General features: G+C 38.4%; 1 protein-coding gene across 3 annotated transcripts in view; it reads right to left on the bottom strand.

Moving 5' to 3' along the window:
* Positions 1 to 16,468: 16,468 nt before the first annotated feature.
* TTC6 (tetratricopeptide repeat domain 6) overlaps positions 16,469 to 25,404 on the bottom strand; it is a 57,441-nt gene continuing 48,505 nt past the window's right edge. For all 3 annotated transcript variants that reach the window (XM_058162297.1, XM_058162298.1, XM_058162299.1), the window contains 4 exons: positions 21,060 to 21,212; positions 19,683 to 19,853; positions 17,296 to 17,521; positions 16,469 to 16,739 (listed from right to left, as the gene is read on the bottom strand). In XM_058162297.1, coding sequence (XP_058018280.1) covers positions 16,603 to 16,739; positions 17,296 to 17,521; positions 19,683 to 19,853; positions 21,060 to 21,212 — 687 coding nt within the window. In that variant the 3' untranslated portion in view covers positions 16,469 to 16,602. The remainder of the gene's footprint in view (positions 16,740 to 17,295; positions 17,522 to 19,682; positions 19,854 to 21,059; positions 21,213 to 25,404) is intronic.

Genomic DNA, 25,404 nt, shown 5'->3' with positions numbered 1-25,404 from the left:
GTCTATGTAGATTGCATCTATTGTTTTGCCTTGATCAAGATTTGTAGTCCATATGTTTTTACAGTGAAGAAGTTGTAAGTTGCATGATAATTTTTTCCTGAAACCAAATTGTTTATTGGAGAGTAGGTTGTTAGTTTCTAAGTGTGAGGTAATGGATTGGCTGATGATTGATTCCATGACTTTGCAGTTGACGCAGCACAGAGAGATCGGTCTGTAATTTTCTACTAAGCTGGGGTCTCCTTTTTTGAAGATAGGGATGACTGTGACCAAAGTTTGGGAAGGGAACTGATAGTGAAAGCTTTGTCAAAGATTATGCTTAGGGGTTCTGCTATATTAGTGGAAAGTTTTTTTAAGAAGTATACGCATAGTCCATCAGGTCCAATTGATAGCGATGGTTTCAAGCTTTTTCAATGTTATCTTCTGTGAAATCTATATGGGTTAAGTCATCATATTCAATGCTGGTGCGTGTATGGAATGTCGGATATGTGTTATTGCTGTTAACAAAAACTGAGCCAAAGAAAATGTTGAAGAGGTTAGCTTTAACTGTTTCGTCATTGTATTCTTTGTTGTTAGAATCTTTTAGTGGTGGAATGGATCTTGAGTTTTTAAGTTTATTGTTAACAAAATTATAAAAGGCATGATTGGAATTTGTGCACAGAAGGTCCTCTTCTTGCTTGGTGTGGTAATTTGTGCATTCAGTTTTTATTTGGTTGCATATATTTTTGTAGCGGTTTTTGAAATTTGCTACATAGCCTTTTTTGTTTCTTTTCCAGAGGGATTTTTTTTTTGATTGAAGCTTTTTTATTGATATGGGTAGTTTGCTTTTCCTGGTCATGGTGGTCATTTGTGGTACATATAGTTTAATGACTTTATTGATTTCAAGTAGGAAAACTCTATAGTGGTCTTCAGCGGTTGTGCAGGTTGCAAACAGATTTTGCCAGTCCAGAAATGAAAGATCGTTGTTTATAAGATTGTAGTTGGCTTTTTTGAAGTTGTAGCTGGGAATACTATTGTTATTACGATTTAAGTATGGACGTATATTGAGACGAAAATCAATCATGCAGTGGTCACTGTTGGAAAAAGGTTCTTTAATTTGTAGTCCATAAACTGAGTTGGAGTTGTTGCAGAAGATGAGATCAAGGCAGTTGTTGAGTCTTGTATTGTTAGTTACAAGTTGTTCAAGACCTAGGTTTGTAACAGCGTTGTATAGTGTAGTATGGATTGGATCAGTTGTACATTCATTAGTTATCCAGTTTATGAGAGGTAGATTTAGGTCACTCAGGAAGATGAGAGGATATGGGCAAGAGGTAACCCATGTTAGCAGTAAGGTTAGCATATTTGCATGGGTAATAGTCAGGGGCTCTATAGCATAGTAAGAATCGAAGAGTAGTGTTAAGGGATAGGTCGCATACAATAGTTTCAGGAAGAGAAAGTTTTTGTGCAACTTGGATATTTTTTAGATTCAGTGACTTTTTGTAAAAGATAGCCACTCCACCACCTCTTCGGTTTTCACGATCTGATCGATAAACTTGATATTCTTTGTTTGAGATAATGGAGTCAGGAAGGGATGAGTTCAGCCATGTTTCACAAACAAAAATGATATCAAATGTACCACTGTTTAACAAGAGGATAAATTCAGGTAATTTGTTAACAATGCTTCTTGCATTTATCAATTTGCATTTGAGATCTGTAGTAATTGGTGTTGCAGAGGTAAGGGGCGTGCATACCTAGTTTTGGATGTTTGTAGGTTGAGGGTTGTGCACAACAGGTGGTTGAATAGATGGTAGGGGGTTGTGCACAACAGGTGGTTGAATAGATGGTTGGATGGTTGGGTGGTTGGATGTTTGTATTGAGATGTTTGGTTGAATGGTTGGTTGGGTGGCTGGTTGGATGGTAGTTTGGCTGGTTTTTTGGATGGCTGTTTGGATGGCTGATTGGGTGGATTGTTGGGTGGCTGTTTGGATGGCTGGATGGATGGCTGTTTGGATGGCTGGTTGAATGGCTGTTTGGATGGTTGGTTGGATGGTTGGTTGAATGGATGGTAGGGTGATGGGTACTTGGTTGAATAATGGGATGGCTGGTTGATTGTTATGGGTGATGGGGGTTTGAGGTGATTTTTTGATTGTAGGTTTTATTTTTTATGCAATCTGCGGTAGTCGATGTATAGGTTGGATTCGCCATTGTCTTGTCTTCATTTAAGTTCTGTGCGAAGTTCACGAGAACGTATCCGTTGTAGAAATGAAAGATCGTTGTTTATAAGATTGTAGTTGGCTTTTTTGAAGTTGTAGCTGGGAATACTATTGTTATTACGATTTAAGTATGGACGTATATTGAGACGAAAATCAATCATGCAGTGGTCACTGTTGGAAAAAGGTTCTTTAATTTGTAGTCCATAAACTGAGTTGGAGTTGTTGCAGAAGATGAGATCAAGGCAGTTGTTGAGTCTTGTATTGTTAGTTACAAGTTGTTCAAGACCTAGGTTTGTAACAGCGTTGTATAGTGTAGTATGGATTGGATCAGTTGTACATTCATTAGTTATCCAGTTTATGAGAGGTAGATTTAGGTCACTCAGGAAGATGAGAGGATATGGGCAAGAGGTAACCCATGTTAGCAGTAAGGTTAGCATATTTGCATGGGTAATAGTCAGGGGCTCTATAGCATAGTAAGAATCGAAGAGTAGTGTTAAGGGATAGGTCGCATACAATAGTTTCAGGAAGAGAAAGTTTTTGTGCAACTTGGATATTTTTTAGATTCAGTGACTTTTTGTAAAAGATAGCCACTCCACCACCTCTTCGGTTTTCACGATCTGATCAATAGACTTGATATTCTTTGTTTGAGATAATGGAGTCAGGAAGGGATGAGTTCAGCCATGTTTCACAAACAAATATGATATCAAATGTACCACTGTTTAACAAGAGGATAAATTCAGGTAATTTGTTAACAATGCTTCTTGCATTCATCAATTTGCATTTGAGATCTGTAGTAATTGGTGTTGCAGAGGTAAGGGGCGTGCATACCTAGTTTTGGATGTTTGTAGGTTGAGGGTTGTGCACAACAGGTGGTTGAATAGATGGTAGGGGGTTGTGCACAACAGGTGGTTGAATAGATGGTTGGATGGATGGGTGGTTGGATGTTTTGTATTGAGATGTTTGGTTGAATGGTTGGTTGGGTGGCTGGTTGGATGGTAGTTTGGCTGGTTTTTTGGATGGCTGTTTGGATGGCTGATTGGGTGGATTGTTGGGTGGCTGTTTGGATGGCTGGATGGATGGCTGTTTGGATGGCTGGTTGAATGGCTGTTTGGATGGTTGGTTGGATGGTTGGTTGAATGGATGGTAGGGTGATGGGTACTTGGTTGAATAATGGGATGGCTGGTTGATTGTTATGGGTGATGCGGGGTTTGGAGGTGATTTTTTGATTGTAGGTTTTATTTTTTATGCAATCTGCGCGGTAGTCGATGTATAGGTTGGATTCGCCATTGTCTTGTCTTCATTTAAGTTCTGTGCGAAGTTCACGAGAACGTATCCGTTGTAGAAATGATAGATTAGGACGTGATCTAAGTTTACGGTAGGCTGGATTGGTTTTAGCAATTGAGTTTATGGTATAAATGAATTTACGTTTGCTGTCCTCATTTATACATGTGACTCTACAAAATCTTGGTGCTGTTGACCCATCACTGTTTTTATATTCTTGTCCATCTCTGGAGACAGCAATTATTTCATTTGGGAAGATGGTTGATGAGTTATATCCAATGATGTTTTGAATCTTGTTGATATCAGGTTCATTAGTGTTTTCTAGTCCAAATAATATTGCATTATTTATTTTTTGTCCTCTCTCCATAGCATCTCTGATTAGTTGGTTAGTAGTTATTTGTTGTCTAGGTTGAGTTGTAGGTTGTGTATTAGGTTGTGAATTGTGTAATGATAGATGAGTTGGGAAGAGATTTAGTTCATTTGAGTTGTCATTTTTTAGTGCTGAAATTTGTTTTATCAAGTTAGTGAAACTTTGTTCAATAATTTTTAGGATTTTTTTTTCTAAGTTTTGTTCAATATCTTGTATTTTTTTTACTAGCTTTTTTTCAATAGCTAGTAATCTTTTGTCTAAGTTTTGTTCAATAGTTGTTAATCTTGTTTCTAAGATTTTATCAGCATTGGATTTTCTGGCTGGCATAGTGATATTTTGAGTTTTTATGTAATTGGTATTGAAGTAATATCTTCCTTGTTTCTTTGTTTTATTTCACACTCTTTCCAATTTTAGTAATGAAGAAGTATCTCTCACTTAATCAAATATTTCTTAATTTTCTCTCTCTTTCTAACTTTATATGGCAATTACTATGGCAATTGCTATGGTAATGGGGAATCACTATGGTAACTGTGAAATTCGGCGGGAAATTTAAAATGCTGAGAATGGGTGATTGAAGAAGCCTCTTTAAGGGTGGCCACAATGGCGGGAGTTTCAAAAAGTCAATAGAAGCTTGGAGACTGGAGTCTCCTCGGAACTCACCAGCGGTCGCTTGGCGGCTTTAATTCCTGGTTGCTGCTTGGCTTTATATCCCTGGCAATCTACTCATTCAAAAGTGTTCAAAAGTATTCAAGAGTATTCAAAAGTGGAGTTTCAGCAGGGCTCGTCTGCGGAGAGAGATGTCGCCTCTCCTCGTGCAGCCCAGGAATCAGCGGCGTGGATCGGCGGTGGGCTCAAAGATTGGCGGTGGGCGGCGGCAGCAGCGGCGGCATGGATCGGCGGTGGACAGAGGTGGCGGGGAAGGCAGCCTTAATCGCGGCATGGACCGGTGGTGTACAATGGCTGTGGCCGCCCCAATCCCGGTGCCGGCGGCTACCCGAAATCGCAGCAGCCCAGGAATCAGCGGCGTGGATCGGCGGTAGGCTCAAAGATTGGTGGCGGGTGGTGGCGGCGGTTGCGGCGTGGATCGGCGGCGGCTGTGGTGTGGATCGGTGGTGGACAGAGGTGGCGGGGGAGGCAGCTTCAATCACGGCGTTTCAATCCCGGTGCTGGCAGCCACCTGAAATCACGGCAGTGGCAGCCACTTGAATCGCGGTGGCGGAGGTCATTTAAATCCTCCCAAAGCTTTAACCAAAAACTGTCTACTATTGACCTCACCCCTTTCCTAAGAGGTCTATAAGGGACGTGCATAAGACTACAAACGTGCCTACCATTCCTGTCCTACTGTTTCCTTTCATTATATCCAATTTATATAGTTATTACATGTTTATACTCATATATATACTTATACATTGTAAGTTACTTCATGCTTATGCTTATGTATGCTGTTATGACAAATAAATAAATAAAAAATTCATCTCCTCAGTGAGCAACTCAATCTGCCTGCCTCCAATTGGGTAAGTAAATTAGGAGGAGCTTTAAAAAATAGTTAATTGGGGGTTTTTAAGAGTTTTTTTTTTAGACAGCAATTTAAAGTTAAGGAAGTTTTAAATTTAGCTGCTTTTATCTAAAACAGGGGTCTCCAACCTTAGTAACTTTAAGGCTTGTGGACTTCAACTCCCAGAGTTCCTCAGCCAGCTTTGCTTTCCAGGAACTCTGGAAGTTGAAGTCCACAAACCTTAAAGTTACTAAGGCTGGAGACCCCTGATCTAAAAAATATAAATTAAATAAAATAATAAAATAAAATATTTGTGCAGCTTTCTGAGATTTGGTGTGTTTCTGTAGTGTTTCACTCTAACTACACAAACACACAAAATCTCACAAAGCTGTATGTAGCATGTTGTGTGTGTGTGTGAGAGAGAGAGTCAGTCAGTTGTGTTGTGTGTGTGTAAAGTGTGAAAGTTGGTTTTTGAGCTTTTTGTGGCTGTGTGAGGTTCCTGCTTGTTGTAGGGGCCATTTTGGATGAAGTGCAGCTGCTTTTACATTGTGTATGAGTCAGTTGTGTTGTGTTGTGTATGTGTGTAAAGTGTGAAAGTTGGTTTTTGGTACCTCTTATTGTTTTGTATACTTTGTTTATTATTATTATTTATTGTTATTGGCCACGCCCAAGCAGTCATCTGACCACCAAGCCACACCCATCAATTAAGCCATGCCCACAGAACCGGTAGGGAAAAATTTTAGATTTCACCCCTGGGTGGGACTTAAATGATCACCATCTTGACTTTCCGGAGCCCAACCTCCTCCTGAACATCTCTGTGTTATCAGGCAGATTCTGTGACATTCCTTGTTCTCAAAGTGCTGATTATCTCCTTGGCCACATTTCATTGCCAAATTAACATAACCATGCTCCAGGACTTGGGGGTTGGTGTGATTTTCACTGTTACTATGTATTATTATGTGATTATCGTATACGATGATTTTACACTTGTAGTTTAAGGAATTATGGTCTTCATTAATTGAAATATTGGCTAGCAAAGAGTTCCTTTGAAAATGTGATATGTACATATTTCAGAGCTGTATAAATATATTTCTTCTCATTCTAATTTTGGTTATGAAATGTCATGAGAATAAAATAGGGAAGAAAAAGAGAATATGCCGGTCACTTGGAGCTATTTAAGAAAGTTGTGAGATTAGAATATATTTAATAAATGGTACTGCATATTTGAAAGAAACTTGAAAGTAAATAATATATAACACTGCATGTTTACCGAAAAGTCATCAAGTAGGGTTGAATCATCTTAACATTGTTGACAGCTTGGGAATGTGTACTTCTTTGTTTCAATCACTTATGAAAATGCATAGAGGCATATCATCTTAGGTTGACTGAGATGTATAGTATATTAAAATACCAGTCAATTGTGAGCACATTCACAAGCACACATAGAGATTCATCCACTGATTTGGAAAACCTTGAAAAGCATTTTTCACAAAGAACTTCAATCCCAAATCTGCCTGTCTTTATTATTTATTTATGTATTTATTTAAATTTATTAGCTGCCCAATTCTAGTGTACGCTGTAAATTACTTTTTAAAAAAATCTAATACTGGTCGTATGATGTGAGGGAAAATATGCTACTGAAATTAGTCTCTTGGTCAAATTATAAACTGTCCTAGGTCATGTTGCATGGGACTGTTTTATTGTTGCTACAAAAATGCCCTCCCTGGTTCTGAACCCTTTGTACATAACTGTAGAGCTATTCGATGTACCAAATAACGTATCCAAGCATGCTTCCATTAATACCTTTTTTTAAAAAAAAATTTATATCCCGCCCTTCTCTGAAGACTCAGGGCGGCTTACACAGTGTTAAGCAATAGTCTTCATCCATTTGTATATTATATACAAAGTCAACTTTTATTGCCCTCAACAATCTGGGTCCTCATTTTACCTACCTTATAAAGGATGGAAGGCTGAGTCAACCTTGGGCCTGGTGGGACTTGAACTTGCAGTAATTGCAAGCAGACAGACTTAGTCTGCTGAGCCACCAGAGGCCCCATTTTTATTTTATTTTGTCCTGTACTTTAAAAGTTCCCTTATATCTGATTATTGACCCAGCTGTAATTTTCCTTTTTGGTAGCCTAACTATCATAGTTCTAGGAGGTTTTACAAGAAACTGAACTATCTGGATTCATTTAAATTAATGTTCAGCTCTTGGTCTGGAATGAAATATCCATAGTCCAGGGGTGAAATCCAGAAGGTTCTGACAGGTTCTGGAGAATCAGTAACAGAAATTTTGAGCAGTTCGGAGAACTAGTAGCAGAAATTTTGAGTAGTTCGGAGAACCAGCAAATACCACCTCTGGCTGACCCCAGAGTCAGGTGGGAATGGAGATTTTGCAATATCCTTCCCCCAGGAGTGGGGAGGGAATGGGGATTTTGCAGTATCCTTCCCCTGCCATGCCCACCAAGCCACACACACAGAACCAGTTGTAAAAAAAATTGGATTTCACCACTGCTATAGTCCCTCTGGTTAATGATCTGATGGTTACCTTTTAGTAGTTTTGAAGTTATCAAAATGTTCAAAGTTAATAAAACTTTATAAAACATTATCAAAACTATTTTGATCATCAGTTATTGAACATCATAAGTCATAATCCTTTTAAAAGTTGTATCTAATAACTTCCTCAGTAGTTTCAGCAGCCCTCATAGTCCTTTTTTCCAGACAAACCCTCAAGTATTTTTAAAGAATTTCTGAATATTTTCTTGGATGATGATGATGATGATGATGATGATGATGATGATGATGATGATTATTATTATTATTATTATTATTATTATTATTATTATTATTATTATTATTATTATTTATTTGATTTTTATACCGCCCTTCTCCCGAAGGACTCAGGGCGGTGTACAGGCAAAAATAAAACAGATAATACAATATACAATTTAAAAAGCAGATTAAAAAACTTATTTTAAAATTAGCCTGATAGGTTAAAATATACTAGACTAAAAAACCCCATTTAAAATTAATTAATAAAAATTTAAAATTTAAAATTAATAAAATTCAATTCAAGCCAGCCCCGCGCGAATGAAAAGATGTGTCTTCAGTTCGCGACGGAAAGTTTGAAGGTCAGGTATTTGGCGTAAACCCGGGGGAAGCTCGTTCCAGAGTGTGGGAGCCCCCACAGAGAAGGCCCTTCCCCTGGGGGCCGCCAGCCGACATTGTTTGGCGGACGGCACCCTGAGAAGTCCCTCTCTGTGAGAGCGTACGGGTCGATGGGAGGCATATGGTAACAGCAGGCGGTCCCGTAAGTACCCAGGCCCTAAGCCATGGAGCGCTTTAAAGGTCATAACCAACACTTTAAAGTGCACTCGAAAGGCCACAGGTAGCCAGTGCAGTCTGCGCAGGAGCGGTGTTACGTGGGAGCTACGCGTAGCTCCCTCTATCACCCGCGCAGCTGCATTCTGGACTAGCTGAAGCCTCCGAGTGCACTTCAAGGGGAGCCCCATGTAGAGAGCATTACAATAATCCAAGCGAGAGGTAACGAGCGCATGAGTGACTGTGCACAAGGCATCTCGATCAAGAAAGGGGCGCAACTGCCGAACCAGGCGAACCTGGTGGAAGGCCTCCTGGAGACGGCCGTCAAATGATCTTCAAACGACAGCCGATCATCCAGGAGGACGCCTAAGTTGCGCACCCTCTCCATCGGGGCCAGTAACTTGCCTCCAACAGTCAGCTGCGGCTGCAGCTGACTAAATCGGGATGCCGGCATCCATAGCCACTCCGTCTTGGAGGGATTAAGCTTGAGCCTGTTTCTCCCCATCCAGACCCGTACGGCTTCCAAACACCGGGACAGCACTTCAACAACTTCATTGGGGTGGCCCGGGTGGAAAAGTACAGCTGAGTGTCATCAGTGTACTGCTGGTATCTCACCCCGAAGCCACTGATGATCTCACCCAACGGCTTCATGTAGATGTTGAACAGCAGGGGCGAGAGAATCGACCCCTGCGGTACCCCACAGGTGAGGCACCTCGCGGTCGACCTCTGCCCCCCTGTCAACACCGTCTGCGACCGGTCAGAGAGATAGGAGGAGAACCACCGGTACATGGTGCCTCCCACTCCCAATCCCCCCAACCGGCGCAGCAAGATACCATGGTCGATGGTATCAAAAGCCGCTGAGAGGTCTAATAGGACCAGGGCAGAGGAGTACCCCCTGTCCCTGGCCCTCCAGAGATCATCCACCAATGCGACCAAAGCTGTCTCCGTGCTGTATCCGGGTTGGAAGCCGGACTGGAACGGGTCTAGATAGATATCTTCATCCAGGTATTGGGGTAGCTGTCACGCCACAGCACTCTCTACAACCTTCGCCACAAAGCGAAGGTTGGAGACTGGACGATAATTACCCAAAATAGCTGGGTCCAGGGAGGGCTTCTTGAGGAGGGGTCTCACCACCGCCTCTTTCAAGGCGGCAGGGAAAACCCCTTCCAACAGAGAAGCGTTGATAATCCTCTGGAGCCAGCCTCGTGTCACCTCCTGAGTGGCCAGTACCATCCAGGAAGGGCACGGGTCCAGTAAACATGTCATGGCGTGAAGCCTCCCCAACAACCTGTCCACGTCCTCGGGAGCCACAGGGTCAAACTCATCCCAAACAGACTCGACAAGACGTGCCTCCGCTCCCTCGCTTGGATCATCCCAATTTCGGTCCAGACCGTCCCGGAGCTGAGCGATTTTATCGTATAGATAACCACTAAACTCCTCGGCTCGTCCCTGCAAAGGGTCATCCCGCACCTCCTGGTGAAGGAGGGAGCGGGCCACCCGAAACAGGGCGGCCGGGCGGTTATCTGCCGACGCAATGAGGGTGGAAGCGTAGGAGTGCCTCGCCTCCCTCATTGCCACTAGGTAGGTCCTAGAATAGGACCTAACTAGTGTCCGATCAGCTTCGGAACGTCTGGACCTCCAGGTGCTCTCTAGGCGTCTTCTCCGGCGTTTCATCTCCCTCAGCCCCTCGGAGAACCAAGGGGCCGGACGAAATCTGCGCCGGGTCAGAGGCCGCAAAGGCGCGACACGGTCCAAGGCCCCAGCCGCGGCCTGTTCCCAGGCCACGACTAGTTCCTCAGTCGTGCCGTGGGCCAGATCCTCAGGGAATGGCCCAAGCTCCGTCAGGAACCTCTCAGGGTCCATCAGGCGCCTGGGACGGAACCAGCGTATAGGATGTATAATAGGCTGTATAATAGGCTGTTATAATTAGTTTCCATGAAGTTAATTGATAATTCTTTACAAATAGGAGACTGCTCTGTTTTGTTTAAAGATAATAGAAAAATAAAGCATTACCTCTTTTAAATTGACATAACGCTTCAGAGAGGAAAAAATATCTTTTTTGGAATGCTTTGTCATTATTCTAAATCCTGCTGAGTGTAGTTCTTAACACGCTTCACTTACTTGCAGTCACATTGCAAGGTTTGGAGACTATATTTAGCTTGTTTCAATGATTTCAACAAAAATACTTCAGCTTACCTTTTTACCTGTCATTTCTTATGAGTTTACTTTGCAGCCATACTTCTTTTTCTCTTTTGTCTAAGATTTTCAACAACATGGAAAGAAAAGCATATACATATTTCAAATGTTCAAAGACAAATCCAGTATATATTCTGTTTGAACTTTTAATCGATTTATTTAAAGAGAAATCTCTTTCATGTATAATTGCTTTTTATCAGTCTTTAATCTGGCATAGTTATTTCAATGAATCTCAAATTTGAGGCCAATAGAGACATGTGAAATGTTAAGAAGGCAGAGACTTAATTGGAAATACAAGTTATACTTGAGGGAGTACTTACTATGTGACATGCTAGTTTCTCTTGAGCTGCCTAGCTAAACTACAACAATCCAGATATCTACTACATGCTGCAAAAAAAGTTTGGTAATTCTAAAATTCTCAGGTTTTTTGTTAATTAAGACAATGTTTTTTTAAAAGGTAGAACAGAGCACTTCATAAACATGAAGAAATACGCCAACAGTCGTGTTGCTGTCTTTTAGGAATTCAGACATTAATGAGGGCCATATGGAACAGTGTTGCGTTACCCTAAGATTTTTTAAAATGTCTTCCATTTTTGATATGACAGTTAACAACCTATTTCAAGAATGGAGCATTATTTAATTACTTTGACACCTTCTGATATATCATGTTGATTCTGTCCTTAACAGTTCTTCCAGAAGCCCAACACTTAATTCTACTATACATGGTGAATTTCTGATAACTTTCTAAATTAATGCTTAATAAATCTCAATAAATCTGTTGAGAAAGGCCACTGCTTTTCGTTTTCTAACTTTATCCTCAATAGTGTGGGGACAGACAGAATTCAGATAGCATTTAGTTCCCCCCTTGCGTAGATTCTAGCTGCTTCACTTCTGTATGCCTCCTATTGCATTAATGTGTTCTTATTTATGAAAGATCCACCACAGTAGTCATTTTGCAGTTATATATTCACATAACCAAGACTGCTTGGATTTATGGTCAATTACCTTAGCTAGCAGAAAATAGAGTTGTTGTTATAACCATCATTCACTTTTTGGAATCCATCTAGACTATAAATCCCTCTAGACTATATTTGTGCCAAGGTGCTTATATATCCTTTGTTTTTGTAATGCATATTAAAAAGGAAGAAAGAAATAACAAAAAAAATATTTTATTATGTAAGGTATGCAGTACAGATATTTCTGGGTGAATATATTAGCAACAGATATGTATGTAAAGTACAAGTAAAATACAGTCATTCCACATCCTTCATTTATACAGAAATAGAAATTCTATATTGCCATCTACTGGTAGTTAACTGGAACATGTTAGCATGATGAACTGCATAAATACACTCCCACCTACTCTTTTCTGAATAAAGCAAGAAAGAAAATGAATAAAGTAGGTGAAGATAAATTTAGTATTACAGATAGTCCTCAACTTGTGACCACAATTGAGCTCAACATTTCAGTTGCTAAGCAAGGCAGTTGTTAAGTGAGTTTTGCCCCATTTTATGACCTTTTTTGCCACAGTTGTAAAATGAATCATTGCAGTTGTTAAATGAATCATACAATTGTTAAGTGAATCTGACTTCCCCATTGACTTTTGTTTGTCAGAAGCCAGCTGGGAAGGTTACCATGGTGATCACATGACACCCTCCCCCCAGGACAGTTCAACTGTCATAAATACATGCCAGTTACCAAGCTGTAATGGTCATAAGCCTGCAAAAGGGTCATAAATCACTTTTTTCAGTGACTTTGAACAGTCTCTAAATCAATAGTTGTAAGTAGAGGACTACCTGTAGAGTATTTACACATATTTCCCCTGAAAGGACATATTACAATATGCAAAAGCAAGTTTGAAGTCTAAGGGTTTTTTTTTTTTTCCGATAAGCTACAATATTTACTCTCATTATGGTATTAGAAAACCAAGAATGATTAGTCAGAGATTTCAGGACCAATGTTGACCAGTTGTCAATAGACATACTGTTTATTTAAAGGCTTTTAGATTTTAGAGGATTCTTCAACAATAAAATCTCTCTTCAAATCATTACTAAAATAAGGTGCCGTATTTTTCGGAGTATAAGACGCACCTTTTTCCCCCTAAAAGGGGGTGAAAATTTAGATACGTCATATACACCGAATCTAGCGGCGCCCACCCACTGGCCTCCACCCTTTGGCCTCTGCCTCCCAGCAATTTACCTCCTTGCAGCAAGCAGCAAGAAGAAACAGCCCATTTCAGCTTCAGCACAGCCTAATTAGCACAAGTTGATTGTTGGATCAGCCTCCCGACTCTCAGCTCTTTTGTAGGGGCCTCTGCTGCTTGCTGCAAGGAGGTAAATTGCTGGGAGCAGATTTTTTTTCTTGTGCTAATTAAGCTATGCTGAAAACAAAAATGAAAGTAAAGCAGGTTATTTGCTGTTTGCTGCAACGAGGCAAAATTGCTGGGAGGCAGAGGCAGATTTCTTTCTCTTGTTTTCCTCACCAAAAAAGGTAGGTGCATCTTATAGTCAGGAGCGTCTTATATTCCGAAAAATACAGTATACATGACAAACAAGGTGGCTTGTACAAAACTGAAGGCAATGACATGTCTGAGGATGTTTTTTAAAAAACCTGTTCCTTAGCATTTATTTTACTTTACTTCCAGGACCGACTATATGGCTATCTATCTCATACAATAATTCTAGGCAGCTCACATCATTAAAACATGGATAAAAACAAAAGTACTCTTCTCTCCCCTCCTCCACCCCCATGCACACATACACACACCTTAGTACAATGCTTGATGGAAGAGCAAGATCTTCATGGTCTTCTGGAAGGCTAAAACTGTAAGGATCCCTTTTAGGGCTGGGTTGGCCACCAAGGAGGTATGCCTCCAAAGTCAGGTGACAACATTTAAGGGAGGGGCGTTTGTGTGATTCCTCCGAACAAAACATGAAATTGCTAAAATGTTATTTATTCTGTTGAAAAACTGAAAATATTTTGTGTTCTGGTTAAAAAAAATAAAGTTACCCCAGGAGCAGTGGCTGATGCCTTGTTTTGCATCCCAGGCCTGTAGAATTGATGAGACGGTGGTCCATACTGTTTTCAAATATGGAAGTGATCTGGATTTAGTTATAAAATATCTGACTTATTGAAGTGCTCAGACCAATCGGAAGACTCAAGACAGTGCTTCTTGAAACACCAAGATTTTTCCCACACGACTGCAACAAAATTCTCAAAGTGTTTTGCTTTCACTATGACTATATTACTCTCAGAAAGCTTTGGGGTTGAAATGTTTTGCATATCCTAAGTAAGAATGACTAGTCATCAGTTCTTTGTAAATTACAAACTTAGCATTTTTCTATTATTTTTAAACCAATTTGCCCAATAATGCCTGCTCAGAATGCAAACATTGCAGACTATTTCAAAATCGATTGCTCGTTCATTTAATATATAAATAATGTAGTTGTACAAGAGTCATAGCAACATATTAATAACATTCAAGGTATCATAAGATGAAAAATTCTCCCATAGTTTTCGTAAGGCCTATGAAAGTGCTCCATGATATCACTTCACAATAAATGGCAAAGTATTAAAGCTGAATTTATTTTAGAATAGAATAGAATAGAATTTTTTATTGGCCAAGTGTGATTGGACACACAAGGAATTTGTCTTGGTGCATATGCTCTCAGTATACATGAAAGAAAAGATACGTTCATCAAGAATCATAAGGTACAACATAATGATAGTCATAAGATACAAATAAGCAATCAGGAAACTATCAATATCAATCGTAAGGATATAAGCAACAAAGTTACAGTCATGCAGTCATAAGTGGAAGGAGATGGGTGATGGGAACAATGAGAAGATTAATTGATCAAAATGAATAAAAACACGCAAGTTATTTTAAATTATTTTAACCTACATTTTCCACTGCAGAACAAAATACTACAATTTTTTGCATACCAGATATATTTATAGCTTGATTCCATTTACCACACTAAACTATACGTTTATTTTCTACTGGTGAAAATGCTTGAGTAAACCACAATCACTTGCAAAACATGTTTTATGGTTTTAGATTATGTTGATTAACAATATTGAAAACAAAACATGGCATAAAATGAAACATAATAATAAAATAATAATAAAACATGGGGCACAAATAAACCAAATGTTTTGGCCTCAAAAGCTCTCAGATACAATCCTTCCATTCCCCCCATCCTCTCAGAACCTATCCTTCCTTTCCCCCCCCCCCAACCTCCATCATCCAGTCTCAACTGTCAGTCCCTATTCTTCCATCCCCCCATCATCACAACTGATAAAGCCTCTTGGATGAAAAGCAAAAAGTCTTCTACTTCCTCCTCAAGAAAAAAACAGTCCAATTGCCTTTTGAAAAAGCATCTTTGAGATGGCATAATGTATGAACATGCTTTCTATGTTCCCTTCACTGTAGAAAAGCTAATTTAGCTCACATTACAACAATAATAACTAGAATGCCTAGAATCAGAATGTAAGAATGGGAGATCTTCTGGTCCAACTCTCTGACTAGTGCAAAAACCTACAGCATCACCAATGGATGACTCTTGTCCTCTATTTAAACAACTCCAGTTACAGAGACTCTACTGCTTCCTGTGACAGTCTGTCTCATTGCTGAAGAACTCTTGGCATTAGGAATATTATTCTGGTGTCCAACCAAAAGCTATTTACCTATAATTTAAACTCACTGGTTCTTTGTTCTATCTTCTGCAACAATTCCGTTCTGCCTACTATGTGGCAACCCATCAGATACTTGAAGACAGCTATCACATCTCTAATTATATCTTCTAATTCTTGCTCATTTTTTTTTCTTCTGTAAATACATTCTAATTTGTAAATGTCCATCCTAAAATATTGTATCCAGAACTGAATGTAATATTTGATGTGCAGACTCACCAAGGCAATATAAAAAAGAATCACTACAATCAATTCTACAATTCTACAAAATGTCTACATCAGTACTTTCTGCCAGAAGAGAACATTTTTCCTCACGTCTGAAGTGTTTTGTAGCAATTACAGTACATTCAGAACTTGTTTTCAAATCTATCACAAGAAACAATAGATTCTTAAGCATCTTAAGCATTGTGTGAATATAAATTGCATCTCTATCTTCTTCCTTTCAAGGCTGAATTAATGTTCAAGGTTTTGTGAGGAGAAGGAAGACTTCAAATCTTCTGCAAGAAGGTGTGTTATCTAGATAGTTTGGTAAGGTTCATAAAAGCAAGTTATTAAATTATTGCTCACCTCACAGCTGAGCCCCACATTCATGTTATTTTAAACTGTGCCTGGACAAGCTTATCTATTCAGACAGAATAAGAAGAAAACCTTGGAGGATGTCTATGAAGGACCAGTCTTTGCAAACATAGGAAAAACCAGATATCTGACAGACCCATGAACCAAACTCTCCAGACATGCAGTTGGTCCAAGCAAAATGGAAACTGTGAATTTCTATTTTAGCTCTATAATAACTGTATTGAGAATATTGGGATTTAAACATAGCTGTCTGTATAAAAACAGAATATAAGTATTAACATAATAAATAATAACACTACTGTCATTCATTAACAGTACTTTGCTTTATTTAATGCTTTTGTCAAGTTGTGCAAATAAGTACAGAAATGTACATATTTTAAAATTGTGATAAGTACAAAACACTATGCAAGCTATCTATATCAGCAGAAAATGTTGTCCAGTTTTAAATAATACTATAAATATTTTGAGTGTTCATCTTTTCAATTGCTGTTGATTAGCTCTTGGATGCTGATGGCTTTCTTATAATCAGCAATTGCTTCTTTAATTAATCCCATTTTGCCACGAATATCAGCTCTGAGCTTATACAGCAAGGCATCATAAGGTTGAATTGAAAGTGCTGTAAAAGGTAACATTTTATTGGGTGATTTCTCAAGAAAATAATAATTATATGCTAACATTTCTATTCAAAATACTGCACACATTTCATATTTGGAAATCTTTAAACATTAATCAATTATATTTCCCTTTGGTTGAATCAGTTCCGTAAGATATGAATTCCAATGACTAAAAGTCTAAGCAAGAGGCCTAGCATTAGCTCTAAAAAGTGTGTTTGGATTTTGTAAATCTCTAAGCAGAGACAGTGAAAAGTGGTGGGGCAGGACAATAAATTATCCCATGTGCTCTGATCTATAAAGACCTGCACACTGCAATTTGTTGTAGGATGCAAGGATTTCCCATGCTGAACAGATGGCTAGTGCTGAAAGCTTGAGCAGCACTGATGATCTATTTGTCAAAATGATGAAGGAGACCCTCATACTAGCATAATTCACCCATCACTCCCACCAGTCCCAACAAGTGATTCATTATGTCAAACTATCTCATTCTGAAGTCTTGCAGTACCCGTTTTAGGTGATGAGTGTGTCAGGAGATGTATATATTTCAGTTATTAGTACCTTTTGAAATGTCTTCCTCGGCTTGCTCATATTGCTGTAACATGCTGTAGAGATTTGCCTTGTTAAAATATATTGCTGCAGACAAAGGGGACAAGGAAATTGCCTTCTCAAAATCTGTTTTTGCGTCTTCAAAATTTCTTAAGAGTGTATTTGTAATAGCTCGATTCAAGAAAGCAGATTCATTTTCGGGATCATGTTCTATGGCCTTGGTATAATAGTCATTTGCCTATAAAATTAAATAAATTTTTTTTTATTTATTCGTGCAGTAATACCTTGGATAAGATATAAATAGAATGCTGTCATCTTAAGTTGATCTTCAAGAGATCTCCTATAATAGTACTGCAAACCAGTATTGTTAGCTGTTTTTCCCCACCATTTGTTCACACATTTCTTCTGGAGAATTCATCCCCACATTGGTTTCTGTTTTTAAATACATTAATTTCTACTGTAATTGAATTGTAGATGCAGAAAAACTATATTGTTGTAAACAAACCATAGTATTATTATCTCATTTTGGCAAAATAATTATTAGGCCTATGAACAGGAATGGGCAATTTTTGTCTAATGGAAGCTATCAATAAAGGAGAATAGTTGTAGCTCAGGATTGAAACGAGGGGCCCTTGGTGCTCTTTGAGCTTGCTTGTTTTCTTGCAGATGTTTCATTACCCAAAATAGGTATCATCTTCAGTGCTAGTAAGGAATGGAGTTTGCTCTCAATTTATATTTTAAAGGCTTGCCCTGTCAGTGTTGGTTGGAGCGGTCTTGGAGGTTCTTTAGTTGGGTTGTTTACTGTTAGCAGAAAACTGTTAGCCGGAACTGTTGGGAGTTCTCTGATACAGGTGGACAACCTGTATTCCAATCAAAGCCTTAGTAATAAAGCCTTAGTAAGAACACACCTAGAATACTGTGTTCAGTTTTGGTCACGACACTATAAAAAATGTTGAGACTTTAGTGCAGAAAAGAGCAACCAGGATGATTAGGGGACTGAAGACTAAAACATATGAAGAACGATTACATGAATGGGGCATGGCTAGTCTAGTGAAGACGAGAAGGACCAGGGGAGAAATGGTAGCAGTGTTCCAATATTTGAGGGGCTGACACAGAGATGAAGGGGGTCAAGCTATTTTCCAAGGCACCTGAAGGCCAGACAAGGAATAATGAATGGAAACTGATCAAGGAGAGATTCAACTTAGAAATGAGAAATTTTCTGACAGTGAGAACAATCAACCAATGGAACCGCTTGCCTTTGGAAGTTGTGAGGGCTTCATCGCTGGAGGCTTTTAAGAAGAGATTGGACTGCTATTTGTCAGAAATGGTGAGGGTCTCTTGCTTGGGGGGGGGGTGGATCCGATGACCTACAGTACAAGGTCCCTTCCAATTTTGTTAATCTGTATCTGTATCTAACCTTGTTTTCTGTACTGACATGGACAGTTAAGGTTTTCATTGTTTGAGACAGATGTCTCCAAGTAAAGCTGCCTTTTGCTATTATTAACCTTAAAAACTACAACAAGCAAAACTAAAAGTAAAAAAAATAGGCAAAGTTAATAATAGTGGAACTACCTCAATAGTTCATCAGTTCCTTGGAGTCCCCAGGCCTTATGGTACAACTGTCATTTTAGACAGAATGTGAAGAAGGTGTAGTTTAAATTTATTGTACTTGACAAGCAACGACTTGTTTGAAACATGTCCAAAAGTAAACTAGCATTCTCTTTACAACCCACTGCACTATTGTGCAAAAAAGACAGACCTGTCAAACCTTCTCAGGATTACATATAATGTCTCAGCTGCCAGAAATTAAATTCATTATTATCCTTCTGAGATTTCTGCAAATTATGCATTCAAAATGTCAACATCTGATAGTTTTTCTACACTTGAAAAATCTTACTGCCTGTTATCTACATACGGCACATTGTTAATCCCTGGTGTGAGATAGACTGAGATAGATCTTAATTTCCTCTGACTGCCCTTTTCTCTAAAAGTAAACTAAAGTTGAAAAAGTAGGCTATGAGTCATTTGCCACTTTACAAAGAGTAAAGAACTAATGCAAACAATTTATTGTACTGGATATATTTTAAAAGAGGCCAAAGGCCGTGAGGATCAAAAAAAATTCAAGTAACTTTCCTTGAACTGCTTGATCTAGGATTATATATTTTCAAGGAATTATTTTCATTTCATTTACTTGCTGAAGATTATTAATAGCTGAATTGACATTCAAAATTGTCAACTCAGCTATTTATTATGAAGCATATATTTGAAATTTTTATTATTATTCACTAATATTTAATAAAGACAAAAATGAGCAATTTGTAGTTATAATTTTTAAAAAGCCCAAAGGTGATTTTTTTTAAAAAAAATACAACCATGCCAGCACAGAACCAAATACAAACCTGTGAGAACTGCTTGTTTAAAAAGTAGACATTTGCTGCATTGAAATAGGCTAAAGCATAGTTAGGGTCTTTGGTGATAGCCTGCTGATAGTCACGCATAGCACAGTTTAAATATCCCATGAACTGATTAATCACACCTCGATTTGTAAGCAATTCTGCGTTAGTGGTTATCTGAAATGCAGACAAATAAGATTTTAGATTAAAATGCATAAATGATTATAAAATACAGTATATGTATAAAGTATATCTTAAACTGGTCGTTGGTTTTAAGCTACGGCCCCAAATATTCCTGCCCAGGAATGATCTAATGCAGAATATTGTTCTCCATTCTCCCGTATCATTTTTTGTTCATGATAATGAATTTAAAACAGCAATTAATCTGGATTTTTATTCCCATGAGCAGGGGAAGGAGGCATTGGCTGGAAACTAAATAAAACAATGTGGGTTTTATGGGAACACTTGAATCGCTCTTTCATAATGGGGTAATAGTGCATGAGAGAAGTGTAAAACATGTTTCGGGGGTGCTACGTTTTTTAAAAGATATTTAAAAGTTCCCATCACTGGAAGAATATCCATCAAACTTTATTTATTTATTAGATTTATGTAACTGCCCATCTCATAAAATATGACTCTGGGCGTATACAAACTTATTAACAATTAAAATAAAACACATATAAATAACATATATAAATAAATAAAAAATATTTACAAAAACAAGAATGTGGGAGAAAAACAAACATTTGACATCATACAGCCATCTTGTAGGCTTACCAGGGGATCCCCAAGGTTGATGAAGAAGCCAGGTTTAAAGGTCTCCCAGAAGGCTGATTAGGATCAGGCCAACTTCATTCAGGCCAGAGTTCCCCATGCTGACTGGGAATTGAAGTCCACACATCTTAAAAGTTGCCAAGTTTGAAAAACCCAGCTCTGTGGCTCAGACTGCTAATGCAGTCTGTTATTAACAGCAGCTGCCTGCAATTACCGCAGGTTCTAGTCCCACCAGGCCCAAGGTTGACTCAGCCTTCCATCCTTTATAAGGTAGGTAAAATGAGGACCCAGATTGTTGGGGGCAATAAGTTGACTTTGTATATAAATATACAAATAGAATGAAGACTATTGCTAACATAGTGTAAGCCGCCCTGAGTCTTCGGAGAAGGGCGGGATATAAATGCAAATAAAAAAAATAAAAAATAAAACAGCAAGGGACTGGGGACAGGGACAAGCACCTATTCCTGTTTCTCTCTTTCGCATGCCTGCATTTTCTGAAGACCTGAAAAGGCCTTGTGAATGAGAATAACCCAAACTCCAAGGAAAGGCATTAATTAAAAAGGGCAGAAAACTCTTCAGTCCTGCTCAGTTACAAACAAAACTATTTACCTTTAGTGCAGCATTCGTATCTTGAAAAGCGGCAAAAATGTCCCCCATCTGCAGACAGACTATAGCACGTCCATCGTAAGCATTGTGACAACTAGGATCACAATGAATGGCTGCTGAAAACTGAGTCCACGCTTTCTGAAATTTTCCAAGAGCCTGAAGTAACGTTAACAAAAAAATTAATAAATAAAGAAAATGCAGAAGATTGAAGATATTACTGGAATGTTCCTAGAAAAGCTGCAAGTTATTATTGAAGGAAAATCAAAATACCAAGTACTTGTTCCTTTTGATAATTGGGAGTCAAACTCAACTCAGTGGTGCCTAAGTAATCATGAATAAATTGGATATGTATGGAATACATCATATCTTTAAAGATTTGACTAAGCTTGGGTAATAGAGACCTGGCAGAGTGAAGTTTGAAGGTTGTATGGGACCAGCGACTTCCTACTAGGTGTTTTACAGTAGAGCTAGGCTGAGAAAGTGAGCAGAAATATCAATTCTGTGACTAGGAACAGTCTGAGGATTCTGTTAGTACACTACTCATCTCACAGTTTAATGGGATTTCTTATTCATCTCAATGAGTTGCTCTCAGAACTGATATTGGAATTCCCCAACCTCATATCCATTTGAGTGTTGCTTTATTTGTCAGGATCCATAGCAATCATGACAATAATGCTTTATCCAAACTAGTCACAGTGTCATCATACAATGCAGGTGCAATCCTTCACGTCTCCCCATGACTGTGGGCAGACCATCATGTAGATAAGGCTGGATTAGTAGCAACATCTAATTTTTATAAGGGTCATGATCTGTTGGATAGTTTGCCAAAAAGGCAATTGTTCGGATTCCAAATGTCCTTTGAAGGGTTTTGGTCAATCTGATCAGCTACTTCTGTGGCTGCTCTGATTGATAGCTGGAATGATGAATTTACTAGGGGAATTCATATCATAATTCACAAATGTCCTCTCTGATCTGTCTCAAATATGGCCTCTGATATATTGATTAACTGTGGAAGTTGAACCTGAAAGGCAGGTTGATACAGAGCAGATGGCAGGAAGATTTACTGTAACTCAAACCCAGAAAAAAGATATAAAACCCACTTGACGGGTAAGGATTGATTGATTACTTGGTTATATGCCATCAAGTCATCTTTGATTCCTAGTGACCACATTTCTCCATTATGATCTCTCCCTTGGTTGGGTTATACTATGAATATATATGCAGCAAACATTAGGTTTTTTTCTACATATATTGCTTTGCAGCTTGCTGAGTTGTTTCAGGTTGGGGTAGGGGGTGACTTGCACTGCTCCTATCATTCTGCTAGAGAACTTTGGGGAATTATTCTGTTATAATTCAGATGTTTTTGGAAATATTTTGTTACATCCTTTTATAGGGATATGCTAATTAGAATGATAGGTTCCACTACATGTCCTCTCGATTTTTACCCAACTTGCTTATAGGTTTTAGTTTATTACAGATAAAAAACAATTCTAAAGGAAGACAAAAGTCCTTCCTGTTGAAGGGAGGCAATTAGAAATAACTCTTTTAAAGAAGTCTGAATTAGATCACTCAAAGAAGGGCAACTATAGGCCAAATTAATCTTTCAACGTTGGTTGAAGGAATCAAAATGGTGTAGGCTCTCAGTTTCATGAGATAGTTCTCATGAAAGCAGATATTTTGGTCCATTTCAAGCTGTTTAAAAGCAGACTATGAGATTGAGACTGACTTTGCTGGTCTAATGGGTGGTTTTTAGAGATTACAGAAAGTATATAATTCTGTTAGTTGCTGTTAAATTAATGTTTTCAATATGATCAATCATGATATATTTATGGATCATTTAGAAAAACTGGAAATGCAATTTCTTTGCACTTCTTTGCAATTTTTCCACTCTATCTATAAACTAAATTCTGAATGATACTGGTTGAAAACTGTTGCTCCTTGAAATAAGATTATTATATGGCATGCCTCTATATTCCACTCTACTACTAACGTTTGGAAAAGCTTTGTAACTGAGTACTATTAATATGCTGATGCTATACAAATATTTCTTTGTAACATCTTCAGCTAATAATCTGATTTCTTTCAGTCTTAAATCAAAAAGGCAATGTATCACTCAACTTCCTCTCTCTCCAGAGTTTTCCATATATGAAAGATAACCAAATGTAACAATTTCAGAAGCAGTAGAAAACTAATTAAATTGGCAACGCTTTTTGAAATGCTGCAAAGTGTCTTGCAATCACCTGTTTCAATTCACTGCACTGAAGTGGGTCTCCACTTGAATATGCAAATTGTCATAATAGAGTTATTTCATCAAAGCTTTTTTTTAATGAAGCATGCCCTTCAAGGATTTGCATTGCTTTACTTTGTATTAAGTGTAAAGGATTTCTGCCTGCTTGGGCATCTTCATAAACAGAGCCTAATCCTTGTATTGTTATGTTCTGTTGAGTCATAGCTGACTCCTGGTGACTCTTTGGATAAAAGCTCTCCAATCTGTCCTGCCTTTTGCCACATTATGCAATTCTTGCAGGTGCCATTTCTGTGACTCCAGAACCTCATCTCATCTGCTATCAGCCTGTTATTCAACTTTCATCTAACTTGCCCAGCATGATAATTGTCTCTATCAGCCTTTCATATGTATCCAAAGTAGATAAGAAATGATCATGGTATTTACTTCTAAAGAACATTTTAGCTTTATTTCTTCTTTTACTGAACAGTTCATTTTCTTGGATTGTCCAAGGAATGTGATACAAATTTCTTCAACCCTATAGTACAAAGAAGTCAATCTTCTTTATGTCTTTGTGCAGAATCCATTCCTCACATCCATATATCATAACAGAGAATATGCTGAGATGACCTTTCTAAATTTGTCTTCTTGAAACATCTGGGTTTTTCATCAGCTTATCCAGACCTCTCAATGCCTTTGTTAGTCTTCTCTAAATCACTTTTGTACACCTGCCATTTTTATCAATTCTGGAACCTGGCCACCAGGGGCCTCTGGTGGCTCAACAGACTAAGCAGTCTGTTATTAACACAGCTGCTTGCAATTACTGCAAGTTCAAGTCCCACCAGGCCCAAGGTTGACTCAGCCTTCCATCCTTTATAAGGTAGGTAAAATGAGGACCCAGATTGTTGGGGGCAATAAAAGTTGACTTTGTATATAATATACAAATGGATGAAGACTATTGCTTAACACAATGTAAGCCGCCCTGAGTCTTCAGAGAAGGGCAGGATATAAATTCAAATTTACAAAAATAAAATAAAATAAAAACCTAGAAAACTGTAATTTCAACTGATTTTGTCACCTCCTCTTAACTCTCAATATTGTATAAATATGATCTAATTGGATTAAAGTGTACTAAGTACTACAGTAATTCAAAATGTAATAGCAACATAGCAAAATTATCTGAATGTGAAGGGAAACTATTGGTCTGACAGTTAATATAAGGTCTGCAGTTGGTGAGTTGCAGTTACCCATCCCTGCCCTGTAATAATGTCCCACAGCTTTACAAAGTTTGCCTGCTTTTTCCTCCTTATTTGCTTTACCTAATCAGCAGAAGAAATGTTTTTTGAAAGCCAGGAAAGAAACAAAGAGGCTATATACTGACCTCACTTAGTGACCGCAATTGGGACAGCCAACTCCATTGCTAAGTGACATGGTCACTAAGTGAAATATCATGGGACTGCAATGAACTTACAACATCATTTCCATATGATTGTTAAAGGAGACATTATATGACGACAACACTGACATTTTAATCAGAAGTCAGCTGTGAACTGCACAAACAACAAAATACCATGCAATTCTGTGACAAATATAAATGTCCACTTGTTGCAAAGTGCCTCAATTCTTCAATCACATATTTGTGGGGATGTGTCATGGTCATAAATGAGAGAAATACTTATACAATTACTTTTTCAGTATCATCATACTGAACAGTTGCTTAAACATGACATTTTTAAGCAAGATCTACCTGAATGTGGGAATTCTGTTTTTCCCCCCATGCTGATAAAAGGTCCCACCACTTCTTCAGAGATATAATGTGAGGAATAAATATTTTCCTGTTTACTAGGGATAATTTCCAGGGAAGACATTTTTTCTGAAGTTAAAACTGTATACGTTCATATTTCATTAAGACCAAAAACAAAAGCATTGACTAATATATACAGTAGAAGGTATCACCTTACTTTCATTAATTAACAGAGATCTGAATCCAGCAGGTTCTAACAGGTTCTGGAGAACCGGTAGCAGAAATTTTGAGTAGTTCAGAGAACCAGCAAATACCACCTCTGGCTGGCCACAGAGTGGGGTGGGAATGGAGATTTTGCAATATCCTTCCCCTACCACGTC

The sequence above is a fragment of the Ahaetulla prasina genome, chromosome 1 (genome assembly GCF_028640845.1).
Source record: "Ahaetulla prasina isolate Xishuangbanna chromosome 1, ASM2864084v1, whole genome shotgun sequence".
Lineage (NCBI taxonomy): Eukaryota > Metazoa > Chordata > Lepidosauria > Squamata > Colubridae > Ahaetulla > Ahaetulla prasina.
Note: the sequence above shows the minus strand (reverse complement) of the source record. Positions and strands in the feature narration are given on the sequence as shown.